The sequence below is a fragment of the Schistocerca americana genome, chromosome X (assembly GCF_021461395.2).
Source record: "Schistocerca americana isolate TAMUIC-IGC-003095 chromosome X, iqSchAmer2.1, whole genome shotgun sequence".
In the NCBI taxonomy this organism is placed as follows: domain Eukaryota; kingdom Metazoa; phylum Arthropoda; class Insecta; order Orthoptera; family Acrididae; genus Schistocerca; species Schistocerca americana.
Window position 1 is genome coordinate 902,961,743 of NC_060130.1, and position 19,403 is coordinate 902,981,145.

General features: G+C 41.0%; 1 protein-coding gene across 2 annotated transcripts in view; it reads right to left on the reverse strand.

The window, feature by feature from the left end:
- The window catches only part of LOC124555782, a 366,970-nt gene that overhangs the window by 24,471 nt on the left and 323,096 nt on the right, over nucleotides 1-19,403 (reverse strand). For both annotated transcript variants that reach the window (XM_047129836.1, XM_047129835.1), the window contains one exon: nucleotides 3,944-4,225. In XM_047129836.1, coding sequence (XP_046985792.1) covers nucleotides 3,944-4,225 — 282 coding nt within the window. The remainder of the gene's footprint in view (nucleotides 1-3,943; nucleotides 4,226-19,403) is intronic.

A 19,403-nucleotide genomic window follows, 5' to 3' on the forward strand; every position in this document is an offset into this window, starting at 1 on the left:
GGCTGTCTAATGACAGTTTACTATTCTAATATACATTCTGTCATAAAATATGGGATCACTTTCTGGGGTAACTCGCCATCCTGCCTAAAACTCTTCAGGATGCAAAAAAGAATAGTGAGAATCATGGCTCGAATAAAAAGGAACAAACCATGTTGACCATTATTTAAAAGGATGGGGATTCTTCCCCTTCCATGTATTTTCCTATTTCAAAGTGCAATGTTTATAAAGAAATATACAATAACAAATCCTAGTATCCTCCCCAAAAATGTTCATCATCATAATACAAGACAGAAAACTGACTTTCATGTACTCCATAGAAAAAAACAGTTTGTGCCAAAAAGGAACATTACACCATGGAAAAATTATCTTCAATAAATTGCCAAGAGAAATTAAAGTAAAGACTGATGTAAAAAATTTTATAGCAGCATTAAAAGAATATCTGTTGACACATTGCTTTTATAGCATGGAAGATTTCCTCCAAAATCCTCGAGAGTCTAAGTGATGATTATGCAAATACTGTAACCCTTAATACTGGCCTATAAATACATTCAGACGTAATTCTCAAGTTTCTAATGGGGTTCAAGTATAAGTTGTATACCGACTTGCCCAGTATATGAAGTAAAATTCTGTGAATATAATTCTCTAGTGTACATGTCAGTTCATAGTGTAGAAGAGTTCCTCAAAAATCCTTAGAGCTTAAATGAGGATCATGCAAATACTGTAATCGTTAATATTGGCTTATACATGTATTCAGTTGTAAACTTCAAGTTTCTAATGTGGTTTAATTATAACTTACACATTGACTTGCCCAGTATATGAAGTGCTGTAAAATTTTGTGGACATAATTTTCTAGTTTGTAAAGTATTTTAATTATAAGATATACTTTGACCTGTCCAATATCTGATGTGCTGTACTGTACATGTAAGATTTGCTGGACCAATAAATACAATACAATACAAGGCCTTTGTCAAAAATAGATGACAGACAGACAGACACACACACACACACACACACACACACACACACACACACACACACACACACACAAACACACACACACACACACACACACAGAGACAAATGTAACTCAGACACGACTGCAATGGCAGTGGCAGTGGCTTCAGCTGCCAAAGACTGCAGTCGTGTTCTTATTTGTGACAGTGTTTTTGTTGTGCCTATCTGTGAATCAGAATCTCCACTATATTGAGTAGCAACTTTCCTTTTCATAATTACTAGTCCTGGAAAGTAATGAATCAGCCCCGACATATTTTCTATATTTCCACTCAATAATTTCTTATAAAATAATTTTCTGGGGTAACTCATCACTTAGAATAGATTACACAGAAGTGAGCAGTAAAAACAATATGTGGTGTTGCATTTTAACTGTACCATCACAATATATATATATATATATATATATATATATATATATATATATAATTTCCAATGAAATTCATCATAAATAATCCATCGCAATTTTAGAAGAACAGCCATGGACTCAACATTAGGGGAAAAGTGACATTTATTACCCATTATTAAAGCTGTCAGCAGCTCAGAAAAGAGTTCAATATGCAACAACAAAAATGTTTGATCATTTGCCCAATAACATAAAATGTCGAACAGATAGCAAAGCAAGTTTCAAATCTAACATTAAATCATTTCTTTTGGACAACTCCTTGTATTCCATGGATGAATTTCTATTTATAAACTGGTAGCCTCTAAAAATTCTTATTTTTAAGTGTCGTTGGATTAGTAGGAGTAAAAAATAATATCTACATTAGTGGTTACATTAATCATACATATCCTTTACCCTAATTCTGAATCATTTCAGTAAAAGAATTGTTCAAACGAACTAAGTAATGTGTAACTAACTGTTTGTGGTGGCATGCAATCAGTTGAGTCAACTATCTTTGGACTGCCATCTTTGAGGTTTGCGACCAATAGCGCATGGACCTTCAGTTCGTTGCGAGCATTTGAATTGGAATGATTGTGTGTTTATGCATAGTGATATCAAGCTGATCATTAAAGTGCTTATCTCTACACGTGGAATCTTAGCGTATTCATTTAAGCCATTGTACCTATTTCCACACTGGTGACCCCGACGACAAGTGATCCAAACTGTTTTCGTGTTTTTCGTATCATCTTTTGTTGCTATACCATGTGGTCTTTTAACAGCCAAAGGCATCTACATTTGCCTGCTGTGACTCAAGCACCTTACTTATCAGTGAACCAGATGCCATCGTAGCTTCCAGCTATGCAATCAGAACTTCCGAACACAAACTTTCATCATTTTTCTACTGTGCCACAACTCCTCATGGTGTGACGCATTGCTCTAGGTTCTTGTGGGTATCCATGCATTCTTCGAGGAGGACCTCAAGGCTTCCCTGGCTGAAATATTGTAAGGCGAACCACTGGACCCTCTGGCCCAGTTTGTTGAGGACTCACCTCCGCTCTCAGACACTGAACTCCCTCTCCTAGTAGAGCAGGTGCACTCCCATATTTCTTGACAGCTTATGCCACCTCCCAGTTTTCACTCCACTCTGTCCGTGTTTATCCACAAGGAACTAAACAAGAGTGATTATGTTATGTTACGCGATGACTCACTGTCCATATTCCGGTCCCCATAAAGTGATAGCATGTGAAACAAACACATTTGATGTCCTCCTATGTGACTAACCTCTAACCATTTCAGTTTATCGACTGAAGCCAGCATGGACCGTTGTGGATGACACAGTGGATGAGCCTGCTCCTGTCGCGCTGCCTACATCCCCGCAAGAGGTCTCTGCTGACACTGATGTCTCTGAGCTTGATGGTTGCTCGGCACTGGTTCCATCTCCAGCCTGCCTGAGTCTGGCCCCTGATGGCGATGGTTCACCACTTACCCACTTTTCCCCTTTCCCTCCTAGCTCTTTCACCCTCCAAACAGATGTGTCCTGTATTACCCCAGATGACATCTCTCTATCGGTATGTGACAATTGCATTTTCATCCTTCACACTCCTCCCTGCTCAGCCGACAATCCTCCCACTTCTTCCATTTCTATCATCAAAAACCTCCAACTCCCCCAGGTGTGGAGATTAATGCGATCTCTTCTTTCATTGATGCTACACGCCTCCTAACTGTCACCATCCCACTCACTCCTTCCCCCCTGAACAATTCTCATGGTCCACCCCACGCATACATGGGCCGCTTATTACGCCCACCCATGTGGCATCAGGACTATGTCATTCTTCCACCCCCCCCCCCCCCCCCCGCCCCACTCCCCCTCTGCCCCACTCCCTTGCCCATCAGCAGTGACTCACTGGGTCCCTACCTACAGACCCAGATGTACCTACTGCTCCTGGATCTTCGCCTGTGTGCGTATAGCAATATCAAGCTGATCATTAAAGTGCTTATCTCTACACTTTTAATCTTGGCATATTCATTTAAGCCACCATACCTATTTCCACATGTTTATTGTGGTTATTTAGCTTTTCATTAAATGGGATCTATGTAAAAGTAACGTGAGAAAATTAATGCTTATCTTCGTTGTAGTTCTATGATACTCTGAATAAGAATTAACTATTGTAGTGTTATTCCTACTAGTAACATACACTTCATTGTTACTGCTTTATTAGGGATTTGTTTCATATTTTGTGTTCTTGTGGTCTTTGATGTACAAGCATCCTTATCAAGGGTTTCAACTACACAAAATTGGACAGAACCATGATAATAATAAACTTAGAATGAAAGTGTTTCTCTGTAAAAAGTCTATCCACATTTATCAAAAACAAATCTTTCATATTTAAGGTTGCTGTCACAGTCATACAAACAACACATCTGAAAGTAAACCAATGCACACATTAATCTGGTACATTATATACAATAACTGTCAGTTGTGGGTATAGTGTGAATGAGAATGTTTGCATGTTTGTGTGCTCTAATAGCTTTCTCAAGGGAACTTACTTGTAACTGCTGATGAAACTGATGTATTTTCTGGTGGGTCTAAAACATATCCAGACCTCAAATGCTCTGCCTCTTCAATAACTGCTAAACCAGATAGACTTCTCCCACAGAATTTATCACTTGATGAGGTAGAGAAACTACTAGGATCATCATGGAACTGTGTTTCATCATCATAATCGTCACTAGTTGCTCCCCGTCCATCGGGAATGTGAAGGTAATCATGGGTTGTTAGATCACAGCTTGCTGTGCCTGCACGTCCTATATTCTCCTCCAGGTACTCACCTGTAAATATTGCATTTTGAAGCCTGCTTGTGTGGTAAATTGAAACAATAAGCATTTGAATGACATTTTAAAAATAATAACAAAAAAAAGCAACATTTTACTGGGATTAATAGTACAGCCAGGAGTGCTAGTTCTGCAGGTTCATTGAAGAGCTTCTGTGAAGTTTGGAAGGTAGGAGACAAGGTACTGGCAGAATTGAAGCTGTGAGGATGGATCATGAGTCATGCATGGGTAGCTCAGATGGTAGAGAACTTGCCTGTGAAAGGCAAAGGTCCCGAGTTTGAGTTTCGGTCTGGCAGACAGTTTCATATCAGCGCACACTCTGCTGCAGAGTGAAAATCTCATATTCAAGTGTAGCAACATTTCACTCTCAGAAAAAAAAAAAAAAAAAAACAGTTTTTCACGTAGAGAATGTGAAAAGCGAGTGATGAAGGGTATTTTGGGTGTGGTTGAGCTAAAAGTGCATGAAAATGAACCTAAAATTCATCAGTGATGATATTAAATGGACATGCGATGTTTGTTTATGAGTTGAAGCAGCCAATATAGTTAGTACAGTCGACTCATAAAACGAAATTATAAAGTTGCTGCAAAAGGACATTGAGGCATTAAATACCGAAATAGTGACTGCAAAAAGAGAAAATGATAGATTAATATGGGAAAAACAGGCAGATGAATGTAGAACGGAGCTAAAAGAAGGTACAAAAAACGAAATTATAAAGCAGTTACACAAGGACATTGGACCATTGAAAACCGAATTACTGACTACAAAGAAAAAAAAAATGATAGATTAACTCAAGAAAAACATTTGTGTGTGTGATATCCATCAAACGGAAATAAACGAAATGGAATCCAGGGTGTCTGAAAAACACCAGCCAAGTATGAAACAAAACCTTCAAAATACAAATGGTGTGCGAAATGTGATCAAAAACCCACCCACCGAACTATCTGTAAACGAATATAAATGGGAAACAGTGACCTACAAAAAGGACAAACGTGAAATGTGGAAGAGCCGCAGCAAAATCAATTGAAAAAAATGGACTTTCTTGTTATTGGCAACTCCACACTGAAAAATGTTACAGCTCCAGGCTATGAATTCGATGTTCGTCCTGGAATCCCATGGCATCAGATCAGCAGACACTTTCAAAATATTCTCAATTTGAAACAAAGTGAAACTGAAAGTAGAAATGAAAAAAAAGGACAAATACGAAGGTGTTTTCATTCATGTTGCAACAAATTCCATCCGGAACAGCAAGGAGGAACAAATAATCAGTGAAACATGGAACTTGATCCGCTCAGCAAAAAGTATATTTGCAAATTCAAAAACTGTCATTAGTGCAATTTTACACAGAAGGTCAGTAAGTGATACATACATAAATAAGATAAACAGTGGAATCAGGGAACAGTGCTACAAGCTGGGTGCAATTTTTGGAGACTCAAAAAAATTTGTAAGTGGGAAAGGATGGGCTGCACTTGAATAGGTTAGGTTCAATGACTTTCAGCAAAATAATTGTAGACATCTGCAGAATCATTGAAAGCAAGGGAAACTGAAAACTTCCAAAAGGGGTGAGAAAACAAAAGTGGTGATGCAAAATGGAAACTTTAAATATAATGGAACAAGTGAGGCTCTTCAAAGTATAAACAAACTCAAAAACTATCTTGATGCATCTAAATATGAACAGTTTAGCAGAAAAACGTCCAAATCTAGGTTACCCTAAAACTGATGAACTGCAAGTTATACTTTCTGAACTGGCAAACATGAAGGTAGTCTGCTTAAAAAAGGTAGTCTGGCTTACAAAAAACATGCATAAACATTCTAAATAAAATTAGTAATTTAAAACTTGCCAGCAGCTTTTGTAGAAAAAAAAAAAAAAAAAAACAAATCTTGTGGGGGTTCCTGTATCTTACTACATGCCTCCTTAAACATTAAAGTGAAAGATTTTAGTTATCTAACTGAAGAATGTATTTTTGAAAGCTGTTGTGTAGAGCTGTGATAATATCAATTTACAGAATTTCTGGGAGTTCTGCTACTAAATTGTTCTTAGAAAAATTTCAGTATCTCTTAAACTTAAAAAAGAATGCAAGAAAAAGATTGAGATTGCAGGAGACTTCATCTTAAATACATTAATCGAAAGCAGTGACATTGAAAAATTTCGCAATTTAATCCAAAAATCTGGTTTCAAGTTAAACTCTACTATGTGCACTAGAGAAAACTTCCACTCAGCAACCTACCTAGATAATATTATAACAGATTATCAGTTTGATGATACAAGGAAGTTTTGGTTAGATCAAAGGATATCTGATCACTAAGCTTTCTTTATGGAGAAACTAAAATCTGAATCTTATATAAGAAGGAATTTTAGCAAAGACAATTTAGAGTTGTTTTGTGATAAGTGTTACAGGCTGGCCTTTAGACCACCATGATTCAAGCAACAAAAATTTTGATTAATTTCAAATTGTTTTTTGGGTGTATTCAGTGAAACATTTCCCCCAAAATCTTATCAAAAGAGAGTCAGGAATAAACGAAATTGGATTACACCAGGCATAAAAATTTCAAGTGGCAGAAAAAGACAGCTGCACAATGAGCTCAAAGTAAATAGAAACCCTAATTTTGTAATTTATGTTAAGCACTATAAGACTATATAAAAAAAGTGATACTGGCAGCAAAAGAACAGGCAAATAGTATATTCATAAACAAACAAAGAAATAAAACAAAGGCAATCTGTTGTGAAATCACAATTGGGAGTCAATCTTTAAAGTCAAGAACATTCTCAAATTACATTTCAGGATGAAATTATTATAAATCATGTTCAAATGTCAAACTGCTTCAATGATTTCTTTGTCAGTATGGCAAAATCTGTCATAGACATGGCAGCCCATCAGGAAAATATGATTTTCAGGCATGGTGATGACATACAAAACATTTGTTTTAAAAAATTCAGAAAAATCACTCAGAAAGATGTGGAAGACACAATATTATCATTAAAAAACAAAAATTCAGCTGGATGGGATGGAATTCTTTCCATGGTAATCAAGGCAGTATGCCATATTATTTTGTACCCACTGACTATTGTTGTAAACCAGTCGTCTGAACATGGGTCTTTCCCAGATGTCCTGAAATATGCAGAGATTAAGCCAGAAGATATGGGAAACTACCAGCCTATCTCTCTCCCCACTGTTTTTTCTAAAATATTTGAAAAACTTGTGGCAAAACAACCACTTCCTGTGGTGTCTAATTAATCTGTCTTTCTGGAAAATGTTCCACGACTTGCTAAATATCTCAGAGATCCCTACTTTTTGGTTTAGCCCACTTTCAGTCCCAAGAATAATTTTAGCATGAGAACTTTCCTGGAGGGCAGTAAATTTGGGAACTTTCCTCCCCCCCCCCCCTCCCCCCCCTCTCTCTCTCTCTCTCTCTCTCTCTCTCTCTCTCTCTCTCTCTCTCTCTCTCTCTCTAGTGAGTAAGTGTTCATCAGAGTACCTCAAACTACTGGCTAGCCTAAGAAACCCATGTGCACTCCACAGAGTAGCAGACAAACATCTCTCTACACAACTAGTTTAATATGTTTCTAGTTGTTATAACCTTTAATCACCAATAATTGCATGGATATTCAAACACTCTCACTTAGGAACAATAGCTCGTTACATGATAACAACTCAGTATCTCTTATTCGACTGCCGTGCCGTGACATGCGGCCGGCGCCGTTCGTAGCTAGGTGGCGCTCCCACGCTCAGTCGAGTTGCGGAGCGCCTCTATCGCCGTTTGCGCGTACTGTCGTGGCGGCACTGTTAAATGTCGTGGCACTGTCACAACACTTTTCCCCCCTTGAAAAAAAAAACACTCACTTCCTTGGAGACATGGACAGTGCGGAGACATCCATGGCCTCTTGTGAGGCCCCGAGAAGATCCTGTGGAGAGACACGAGAGTATGGTCGAAAATGTCCAGGACGGAAGCTCGTGCGTGGAACGTGCCTCCTGGACGAGATGATGGGTGAAAGTTTCGGAGCAGCATCCATAGGTGTCGTGGACCTGGGGGTGTGCTCCAGCGAGATGGGTTCCGGAGAAGGCGGCGTCGCGACTGGGGCCGGTTCCGGCGTACTCGGAAGCGGTAGCGACATCGGCTGCATCAACACATACGGTAGATCGGCAGCAGCAACAGGACTGGCTTCTTGGGCTGGTGGAGGCGAAGGAAGGGGCGGTGGCACCGATGTGGCCACCACTCGTGGGCGCATCTGGTCGTAATGGCGAACAACCATGCCGTCGTCCGTACATATTTCACAAAGCCGGCGGCTGCGAAGAGCCTTGACCACCCCTGGAATCCATTTAGGGCGAGATCCATACCATCGTGCCCACATGTTGGCGCCCACCGAGTATTTTCCCGCACTAGGGGACACAGCACAAGGCCTGACAGGGTGAAGCAGGTGCAGTGGAGTGCGCGGTTGGCGGCCATGCAAGAGTTCACCAGGGCTGCGATCATCCAGAGGCGTGAAGCGATAAGAACTCAGAAATTGCAGCAGAGCGTCATCTGTGGAAAAATCACTAAGGAATTTTTTCATCTGGCTTTTGAAAGTACGGACAAGGCGTGCGACCTCCCCATTCGATTGCGGATGGAAAGGCGGTGCTGTAACATGATGAATCCCTTGTCCAGTACAAAAATCACGGAAGGCCTGCGAAGAGAACTGAGGGCCATTGTCCGTGACGATCGTGGATGGAAGACCTTCTAGCGCAAAGATTTTGGACAAAGCCAGTGTCATCGCTGCAGTGGTGGGCGATGGACATCGAACAACAAACGGAAACTTCGAGAAGGCATCAATCAACAGTAGCCAATAAGTACCGAGGAAGGGGCCGGCAAAGTCAGCGTGCACCCGTTCCCATTGCTGCGCCGGATCAGGCCACGGAGAGGGCATTGTACGAAGTGCAGCCAGTTGTTGAGCACACTGACCACACGCAGCAACCATGTGGGCGATGTCCGAATCAATACCGGGCCAATAAACGTGCCTGCGGGCCATACCCCAATGGCCTTCATGCAACAGTTTGAGAACACCTTTGTGAAGAGAAGCTGGCACCATGACCCGTGGAGATGCGCCATCTGTGGCCAGAAGAACAACACCATCACGAACAGGCAGACGAAGGCGCAAGGCATGGTAGTTGCGAAGGGGATCCGATGCCCGGCCCTTGGTCCTGTCCGACCAACCCCGTTGAACAAAACCGATCACCTGACGCAGGACCGGGTCCCGCGCAGTAGCCGACGTGACCTGCGAACCTGTAAGTGGAAAACCCTCGACCGCCCGACGTTCTTCCTCATCAATGTGGAAACAGAGTAGTTCATCACGATCGAAAACCGGGTCGGGGCCCATCGGCAATCGCGACAATGCGTCAGCGTTGGCATACTGGGCCGTGGGGCGATAGTGAATCTCATAGTGAAAACGAGACAAGTATAAGGCCCAACGTCGCAGGCGGTGAGCTGCCTTCTTCGGAAGCGACGCCGATGGGCTGAACAGAGAGACCAGCGGCTTGTGGTCGGTGATGAGGTGAAACTCAGAACCACACAAAAAAACGCTGAACTTTTTTAGAGCATAAATGATAGCGAGTGCCTCCTTTTCAATTTGAGACTAACGCCGTTGCGCATCGTTGAGGGTCTTGGAAGCATAGGCGATGGGTCGTTCCGACCCATCCTCATACCGATGGGTGAGAACAGCCCCTAGGCCATACTGTGACGCATCAGTCGCCAGAACCAAGTGCTGACCCAGACGGAATGTGGCAAGACAAGGCGCCGACTGCAAATGAGCTTTCAGGTGGACAAAAGCCTACTCACACTCGTCGGACCAACAGAAAGGGACGTTTTTGCGTAACAGCTGATGCAGAGGATGAGCTACCGCCACCGCGGATGGAATGAATTTGTGATAATAAGCAATCTTGCGTAGAAACGCCTGAAGTTCTCTGACCGTAGACGGCCGGGGTAGAGCGTTAATTGCCGCAACGTGCTGACGTAGAGGACGTATACCCTCATGGGACAAGTGGAAATCAAGATACACAATGGAGGGCTGGAAGAACTGTGACTTGTCCAGATTGCACCTCAACCCAGCCGAATGCAAAACCCGAAACAGTGAACGCAAATTGCGAAGGTGCTCCTCAATGGAGGCCCCCGTGACAACAATGTCATCCAGATAGTTTATGCAGCTGGGAACGGAAGCCGTGAGCTGTTCCAAAAACCGCTGAAAAATGGCCGGCGCGCTAGCGACGCCAAATGGTAGCTGCTGGTACTGATACAACCCACAAGGAGTGTTGATGACGAGAAATTTCTTCGAAGAAGCATCCAACGGCAACTGATGGTACGCCTCCGATAAGTCAAGTTTGGAAAAGAACTGGCCCCCAGCGAGCTTGGTAAATAACTCCTCAGGACGGGGAAGAGGAAAAGTGTCAATGAGGCTCTGAGCGTTGACAGTGGCTTTAAAATCACCACACAATCCCAGACTCCCGTTTGGTTTAGAAACCACCACGATTGGCGATGCCCATTTGCTGGAGGTAACAGGAAGGAGAATCCCTGAAGCTGTTAACCTGTCTATGTCAGCCTTGACAGGTGCAATCAACACCACCGGAATAGGGCGTGCCCGGACAAACTTAGGGCGAGCTGTAGGTTTAAGAGTAATGTGGGCTTCAAAATCCTTGGCACGACCCAGACCAGCAGAGAACACGGACGAAAATTCAGAACACAATCCATCCAGTTGTTGATACGGAATATCCTCAGATATGAGGTGCACATCATCACCAATGGAGAACCCGAACAACTGGAAAGCATCATAACTGAACAGGTTTTCAGTGCCCGCATGATCCACCACATAAAACGTGAGGGGCCTAACAACAGACTTGTAGGCAGTGGAAGCATCAAACTGACCAATAATAGGAATTTTCAGTTTATTGTAAGTTCTCAGATTTCGCGTAACTGGAGACAAGGGAGGGGAGCCCAAATCCAAATACGTGCGAGAATTAATGAGCGTTACTGCAGAGCCAGTGTCCACTTGCATGTGAATGTTTTTATCCAGAACACGAACAGTAACAAACAACTTATTTGTTTTGAGAAAGCACACAGTTAACATCCATGCCCGATGCCTCGTCCTCGTCGACAGGAACTTTAGGGGACTGACACACAGAAGCAATGTGGCCTTTTTTCCTACATGAATTACACGTGGCCCAACGTTTTGGACACGCGGCCCTGTCATGTTGTACGAAACAACGCGGACAAGAAGGAAGTGCGGAACAAACCTGCTTCTGTGGTTGCTGTTTTCGCTGCGAGCGTTGCGGCCCAACGCGACGTTGTTTACGCGAGTGAACCGCCGCCACATCTTCGTTCTCCTGTGAAAAAGGCAAATTGTCCTTGTCGAAAGTTGACTGTACAGCACCTACATCACACCACGCGTCTATTTGCGCGCCAGCAGCGTGAGACACTTCAAAGGATTGAGCGATGCTTAGAACTTCCGACAACGATGGGTTTGGCAGTTGTAGGGCACGTTGCCGAACTTCTTTATCAGGAGCAAGCCGTAGAATAGCATCCCTAACCATTGATTCAGCATAAGACTCATGATGAGTGTCCGTGACAAACGGACATTTCCTACTCAGACCGTGTAGTTCTGCCGCCCAATCCCGGTAAGATTGATGGGGCTGTTTACGACACTGGTAGAACGCCATGCGGGCGGCAACGACGTGGGTGTTTTTTCGGTAATAGTTAGACAATAAGTCACACATTTCTTGGAAGGATAGAGAGGCAGGTTCCTGCAGAGGGGCTAACTGAGATAGCAGCTGATAGATCCGTGGGGAAATCCATGATAGAAATAACGACTTACACATAGGAGCGTCGACAACGCCGAAAGCCAAGAAGTGTTGCCGCAAACGCTTCTCATAATCCTCCCAGTCTTCAGTGGCCTCGTCGTAAGGAGGGAATGGAGACGGAGAAGAGGAAGGCAGATGATGAGTAAGCAACGTCGACAACGCCTGAATAGCAGCCGTCAGCTGTGTTTGTTGTTCAATGAGCGCTTGCATAAGCTGTTCCATGTCTGCCCCGTCATGAACACACAAATCCACAACGCAGTGAAAATATCCCATCCCCACACTTGTTGTCATCAGAACAGTTCATACATAAAGAATAGCACATGCTGAAAGTGTTACTTAATATTCAGGTAGTGCTGTGCGAGGTGTATTACTAACACACCACACAAACAGTATTTCAAGCATTATTCGTTGAAAAGTATGGCATTAACGCAGGGCATGCTGTATAAATAAAAGATGAGGGACCCAGTCTTTCACCTTGTGTATCTTTTGACATGCTAAATATATTGAAAATATATTTTTACCTAGACTAGCAGTCAGAGCATGTTTGTAAAATAATGATCTACGTATTTTCATATACTTATTAATAATGAAGAAATGATTGAAGTCTTGTTTGTCAAACGATACTTTTTGGGGAAAAAGCTGAGAGCCTTGTACTCATACATCCATTATGGATATTCCTGTACAGATGAGACATTTTACATTAAATTTGCTCGCCTGGTGTTGGCAGATAAATACGATATTGCAGTGCCTGTGTTATTCCAAATTGTGATGCAATGTTTCTTTGGACATGCATGCAGACATATGGTTGGTCATACTCCCAACTGTGAATACATTTCATCTATATCATAATGGCTGTAATCGCCACAGTGCCCATTCCTTTGGATGACATCGGAAGTTCACTGAGGCTTTTTGCGGATGATGCTGTGGTGTATCGAGAGGTTGTAACAATGGAAAATTGTACTGAAATGCAGGAGGATCTGCAGTGAATTGACGCATGGTGCAGGGAATGGCAATTGAATCTCAATGTAGACAAGTGTAATGTGCTGCGAATACACAGAAAGATAGATGCTTTATCATTTAGCTACAAAATAGCAGGTCAGCAACTGGAAGCAGTTAATACCATAAATTATCTGGGAGTACACATTAGGAGTGATTTAAAATGGAATGATCATATAATGTTGATCGTCGGTAAAGCAGATGCCAGACTGAGATTCATTGGAAGAATCTTAAGGAAATGCAATCCGAAAACAAAGGAAGTAGGTTACAGTACGCTTGTTCGCCCACTGCTTGAATACTGCTCAGCAGTGTGGGATCCGTACCAGATAGGGTTGATAGAAGAGATAGAGAAGATCCAACGGAGAGCAGCGCGCTTCGTTACAGGATCATTTAGTAATCGCGAAAGCTTTATGGAGATGATAGATAAACTCCAGTGGAAGACTCTGCAGGAGAGACGCTCAGTAGCTCGGTACGGGCTTTTGTTGAAGTTTCGAAAACATACCCTTACCGAGGAGTCAAGCAGTATATTGCTCCCTACTACGTATATCTCGCGAAGAGACCATGGGGATAAAATCAGAGAGATTAGAGCCCACACAGAGGCATATCGACAATCCTTCTTTCCACGAACAATACGAGACTGGAATAGAAGGGAGAACCGATAGAGGTACTCAAGGTACCCTCTGCCACACACCGTCAGGTGGCTTGCGGAGTATGGATGTAGATGTAGATGTAGACATGTATGCATGCCCTAAGGAACATTGCATCATAATTCAGAATAACACAGGCACTGCAATATCGTATTGTACTTTTAAAGGCATGTCATAGAAATTCCATGTTTAAATAGGTACTGACAGAAGGAAACAGAAACAATTTTCATGCTGTGCACTGTGTAGAAACCTTACATTATGCATGAAGATTTTGAGTATACAGCTATTTTTAATATCTTCAAAGAATGGTCTATTGTTTCGAGCATTATACTGGCCTAGTAATTGTAGATATGTCAGGGCAGATCTGACAAATATAACTTGTGCAGTTACCTCAGTTTCAGTCCACTTGTGGCTGGATAGTACATCCAAGAAATTGCCCAACATGTTGAATGTGTTGGTAGTGGCATACTGTTTCAAAGATGGACTACTGTATCAGATGAGCAACCACTACTGACCCCAAATAGAATTGCAACCAAAAGTGGGACCAATGTTGCACTCACAGTCTTTGTTAGGTCCACCAAGAAATATTTGCTGAAGCTGACTTCATCAAAAGACTTCCACTCCTATCTCATTCCTGTGCACCTACCTCCAATTGTAGGAGACACAATGGGAGGATAGATAGTGTAAGATTGTGTTTGGGGTGAATCAGATTTTGTTCTGTTCTCAGTGGTGACCTTATAAGGCGTGCTCAAAAAGTAATGGGAATTTTGTTTTTCTTAAAGAATCTTTATTTATTCATCAACATCAGCTTTGTTGCCATTCAAATGAATCCCCTCAGATATAATACACATATGACTGTGGTTTTTCCAATCTTGGAAGCACTTCAGGAATTCAGTTTTTGTTATGGTGTTCAAGTTGTTCAGTGATTATGTTTTTATCTCGTCAATGATGAAAAAATTACATCTTTCCATAGTTCTCTTCAACCTCAGGAATCGAAAGAAGTTGGAGGGGGCCATGTCCAATGAATATGGTGACCAAGGCAACATAACACTTCTGTTTTTTGCCAAAAAATCATGAACAAACATCGAGCTGTGAGAGGGAGCATTTTTGGGATACGATTTTCACAAGTCTTTTTCCCAAAATTCTGGTCATTTTCTTCAGACTGCTTCATGCAAATGATGCATAGCTTCCAGGCAGTCTTCTTTACTGACTGTATGACCATGAGGAAGGAACTCATGATGCACTATCCCACTGTAATCAAAGAAAGCAGTGAGAAGAGCCTCCACATGTAATCAAACTTGTCAAATTTATTTTCGGTTTCTTGGGATGACTGGACCATAATTTCAACATCATAGACATATACCCATGTTTTGTCACTTGTTATAATCTTCTTTATGAGTTCTGGATCATTGTCCACTTCATTAAGCAATTCCTGAGCGATGTCTATACAACATCATTTTTGGTTGAAGCTCAACAATTTTTGAACAAACTTTGATGCTACTCACTTCATGCCCAAACCACCCAAAAAAACTGATTAGCATGAGTCAAAGGATAGACCAGGTGATCAAAAAGTCAGTATAAATTTGAAAACTGAATAAATCACGGAATAATGTAAATAGAGAGGTACAAATTGACACACATGCTTGGAATGACATGGGGTTTTATTAGAACCAAAAAAATACAAAAGTTAAAAAAATGTCCGACAGATGGTGCTTCATCTGATCAGAATAGCAATAATTAGCATAACAAAGTAAGACAAAGCAAAGATGATGTTCTTTACAGGAAATGCTCAATACGTCCACCATCATTCCTCAACAATAGCTGTAGTTGAGGAATAATGTTGTGAACAACACTGTAAAGCATGTCTGGAGTTATGGTGAGGCACTGGCGTCGGATGTTGTCTTTCAGCATTCTTAGAGATGTCAATTGATCACGAAACACTTGCGACTTCAGGTAACCCCAAAGCCAATAATTGCACGGACTGAGATCTGGGGACCTGAGAGGCCAAGCATGACGAAAGTGGCGGCTGAGCACACAATCATCACCAAACGACGCGCGTGAGAGATCTTTCATGCGTCTAGCAATATGGGGTGGAGCACCATCCTACATAAACATCGTACGTTCCAGCAGGTGTTTATCAGCAAAGCTTGGGATGATGCGATTCTGTAACATATCGGCGTACCTCTCACCCATCACGGTATGTTACAAAATCAAAATCACTCATTTCCTCGAAGAAAAAAGGCCCGATAACGGTAGATGTGGTAAATCCAACCCATACCATGACTTTCTCGTTGTGCAATGGAGTTTCCACGACTGTTCTAGGATTTTCGGTTGCCCAAATTCTGCAGTTGTGAGCGTTGACAGACCCTCTGAACGTGAAATGAACTTCATCGGTCCACAACACGTTACTCAACCAATCGTCATCTTCTGCCATCTTTTGAAACCCCCACACCGCAAATGCCATCAGCTTCACTAAATCGCCAGGTAACAGTTCATGATGCCGATCGATTTTGTATGGATAGCACAGAGGTTACGCCTCAGTGCCAACCAAACATTAGAGTATGGAATGCCGGTGCGACGTGCTACTGCATGAACGCTGACTTCCCCATGCATAGACGAACCCGCTACAGTCTCCATTTCTTCCTGAACTGTCTCAGCAGCATTACACCTTGTGCTCAGTCGGCCACTACGGAGTCTATCGTCTACACAACCTGTGGCTTCGAACTTCGAAATCATTTTCGCCACAGCTGCATTTGTCTACGGACCTTTACCCATTTGAATCCCCTTCCTATGGCGATAGGATCGTAACACTGAACTAGCACATTCCCCATTCTGATAATACAGCTTCACTAAAAGCGCCTTTTCAGGTAACATCAACATGCTGCGACTGCTGGTGCATCTGATTCTCTCTCTCATTACAGCTCCTTTTATACACGACTGTCATGCGCAGTCACTGATGTTCTGCTGTCCAGCGCCATCTGTCAGACATTTTGTGAACTTTGTTTCTTTTTGGTTGTATTGTATTGTATTGTATTTTTATTGATCCAGGCAATCATAGTATTGTACAGCTGTACATATGATATTGGATAGGTCAAGAGAGCTATTTACAGTAATTTTTACAAATTGATGTTTACATTATTTTGTAGCAAGGAAATTATCTATCATCAACAAAACAGTTAATACAAATCAAAGAGATGTAAGGTTTTACATACGATATTGGATAGGTCAAGGGAACATATTTGCAGGTAATATTTAATAAATTGATTTTACTTTATTTTGCAATGAGGAAGTTAGCTATCTTTAACAAAACAGTAAATGCAAATGTTGTATGGTAAAATACAAACAGCCAATACAAATGTAATAGTAAAGTAGTCCAGTGTATTTCATAGACATGCACAGTATATAATTTTCAGACCTAATTGAACATTTATCATATTTTTTACATTTTTAACCCCTTTCAAAAAAAATGATCAACTGCATAAAAGCAATGGTCCAAGAGATATTTTTTTAACTTATGTGTGAAGGCTCTTGGGTTCTTTATTGCTTTGATTTCATTGGGTAAATTATTATACATTTTTATCTCAACATTTAAAACACTTTTTTGGTAGCAGGTAGTTCTGGACTGAATCATATGTAGGTCAGATTGCTGCCTTGTTGCATAGTTATGAATATCTCCATTGAATTTTAGTGTGCAGTCATTGTTTAACAGGTATGACTTGACAAATGAGACGATATTATAAATGTAAGCAGAGGGCAGTGTCATAATGCCATTTGTTTTGAAATGTTGTCTGCATGATTCGTTATGTCTTAGATTACATATTATGCGTATTGCCATTTTTTGCATTTTGAAAATATATCTACCTCCTGGTGAGTTCCCCCAAAATATGATTCCATACTGTAATGTAGAATGGAAGTAAGCATAATATACATGTATGAGAACAGATTTTGTGACTGATTTTTTGAGTATCCTTAAAATATAACACACAGTTGAGAGCTTTTTTGAGATATAATTTGTGTGTGTCTCCCACTTAAGATTTTCTGCAAGCCATGTGCCAAGAAACTTGAGAGAGTCCACACACATAAGCTCTTGGTTATTTAGAATCACATCAGGCATTTCTTGTTTTTGGGGTGAGAGTCTGAAGTTGACGTAGGTTGTTTTCTGTATGTTTATAATCAGTTTGTTCTCGTTGAACCATTTGCGGAGTGACGACATAAGCGGTTTAATTTTTTGGTTGTGGTCCTCTGTATCAGTACCCGTTATTAGAATACTTGTGTCATCGGCAAATAGTGTGGTATGTCCTGTAGCAAGCTTTGTGCTTATATCATCAATGTATAGCAGAAACAGTATGGGTCCCAGGATTGAGCCTTGTGGCACACCATATCTAATAGGCATTGTGTCAGAGGAGTGGACAGTAGATTGATGGGTGGTTGTATTCTTTTTTTTCAAAATGAATTTCAACTTTTTGAAATCTGTTTGACAGGTAAGATTCTAACCATTTGTTTGCAATTCCTCTTATACCTTTATTTGCTAACTTCTTAAGGAGTATGGTATGGTCAATTACATCAAACGCTTTGGATAAATCTAAAAAGATACCAGTAGTGATTTCCTTATTATCCAGTGCGTTTAAGGTTTCGTTGAGATATTCATAAATAGCTGTGGTAGTTGTCTTTTGCTTTCTAAAACGTCTTACAATCTGGTGTAAAATAATTTTTCAAATATTTTTGAGAATGAGCTGAGTTGTGCTATGGGCCAGTAATTGGCTACATCATTTTTAGAGCCCTTTTTGTGAAGTGGGGTAATTTTAGAAGTCTTTAGTAGGTCAGGTAAAACTCCGTTTGTAAAGGATGCATTTATTATGTGGGTTAGGGGTTCTACAATGGATTCTCCACATTTCTTAACAATTAAATCAGGAATATTGTCACTACCACATGAGTACTTATTCTTTAGTCCTTTTATAACTGTAAGTACTTCAGGATTGGAGACTTTGTGAAGAAACATTGATGCCTGTACCGGTGCGGTTTCTATTAGTGTTTGGTGTTGAGCATTTGGTCTGTGGCAGTTGTTCTTTATCAGGTTTTCTGCTATTTTGCTAAAATAGTCATTAAAACCATTTACTATTTTTTGGGGATCTGATGTGACTTCATCATTTAGGTTTAGTTTTAATGTTTTGTTTATAACATGCTGCTTACTGCTTGTTTCATTTTTTACAACCGTCAACAAGCCTTTCATTTTATTGTTAGATTCCTTTATAAATTTATCATTCTATAATTTTTTTGCTTGTTGGATAACTTTCCTATAGATTGCAAAATAGGTCTTACAATATGACCTAAACTGATCATCGATGTCATGGTGTTTCATGTGATTTTTTAAGTCACGCTTTTTTTGGCTGGAAATCCTTATTCCTTTTGTTACCCATGAGTTTGTGTGTTTGTTTCTGATTTTCCTGGATTTCAGTGGAAATGCAGTATTGAAGTGTTGGAGAAATGTTTCATGGAAGGAATTAAATATGTAGTTTACATCATTTTCTTTATAGACCTCTGCCCAGTTTTCAGCCCTTAACAGATGGTTAAAAAGCCTTATATTATCATCATTAAATTGCCTTTGCATTTTAGTTATTGTGGGATATTGTCCTATGTAATTTAAAATCGCTGTTAGTATTTGGGCTTCGTGGTCACTGTAACCTGTGCTGATGACTTCGACTGAGTGGTGC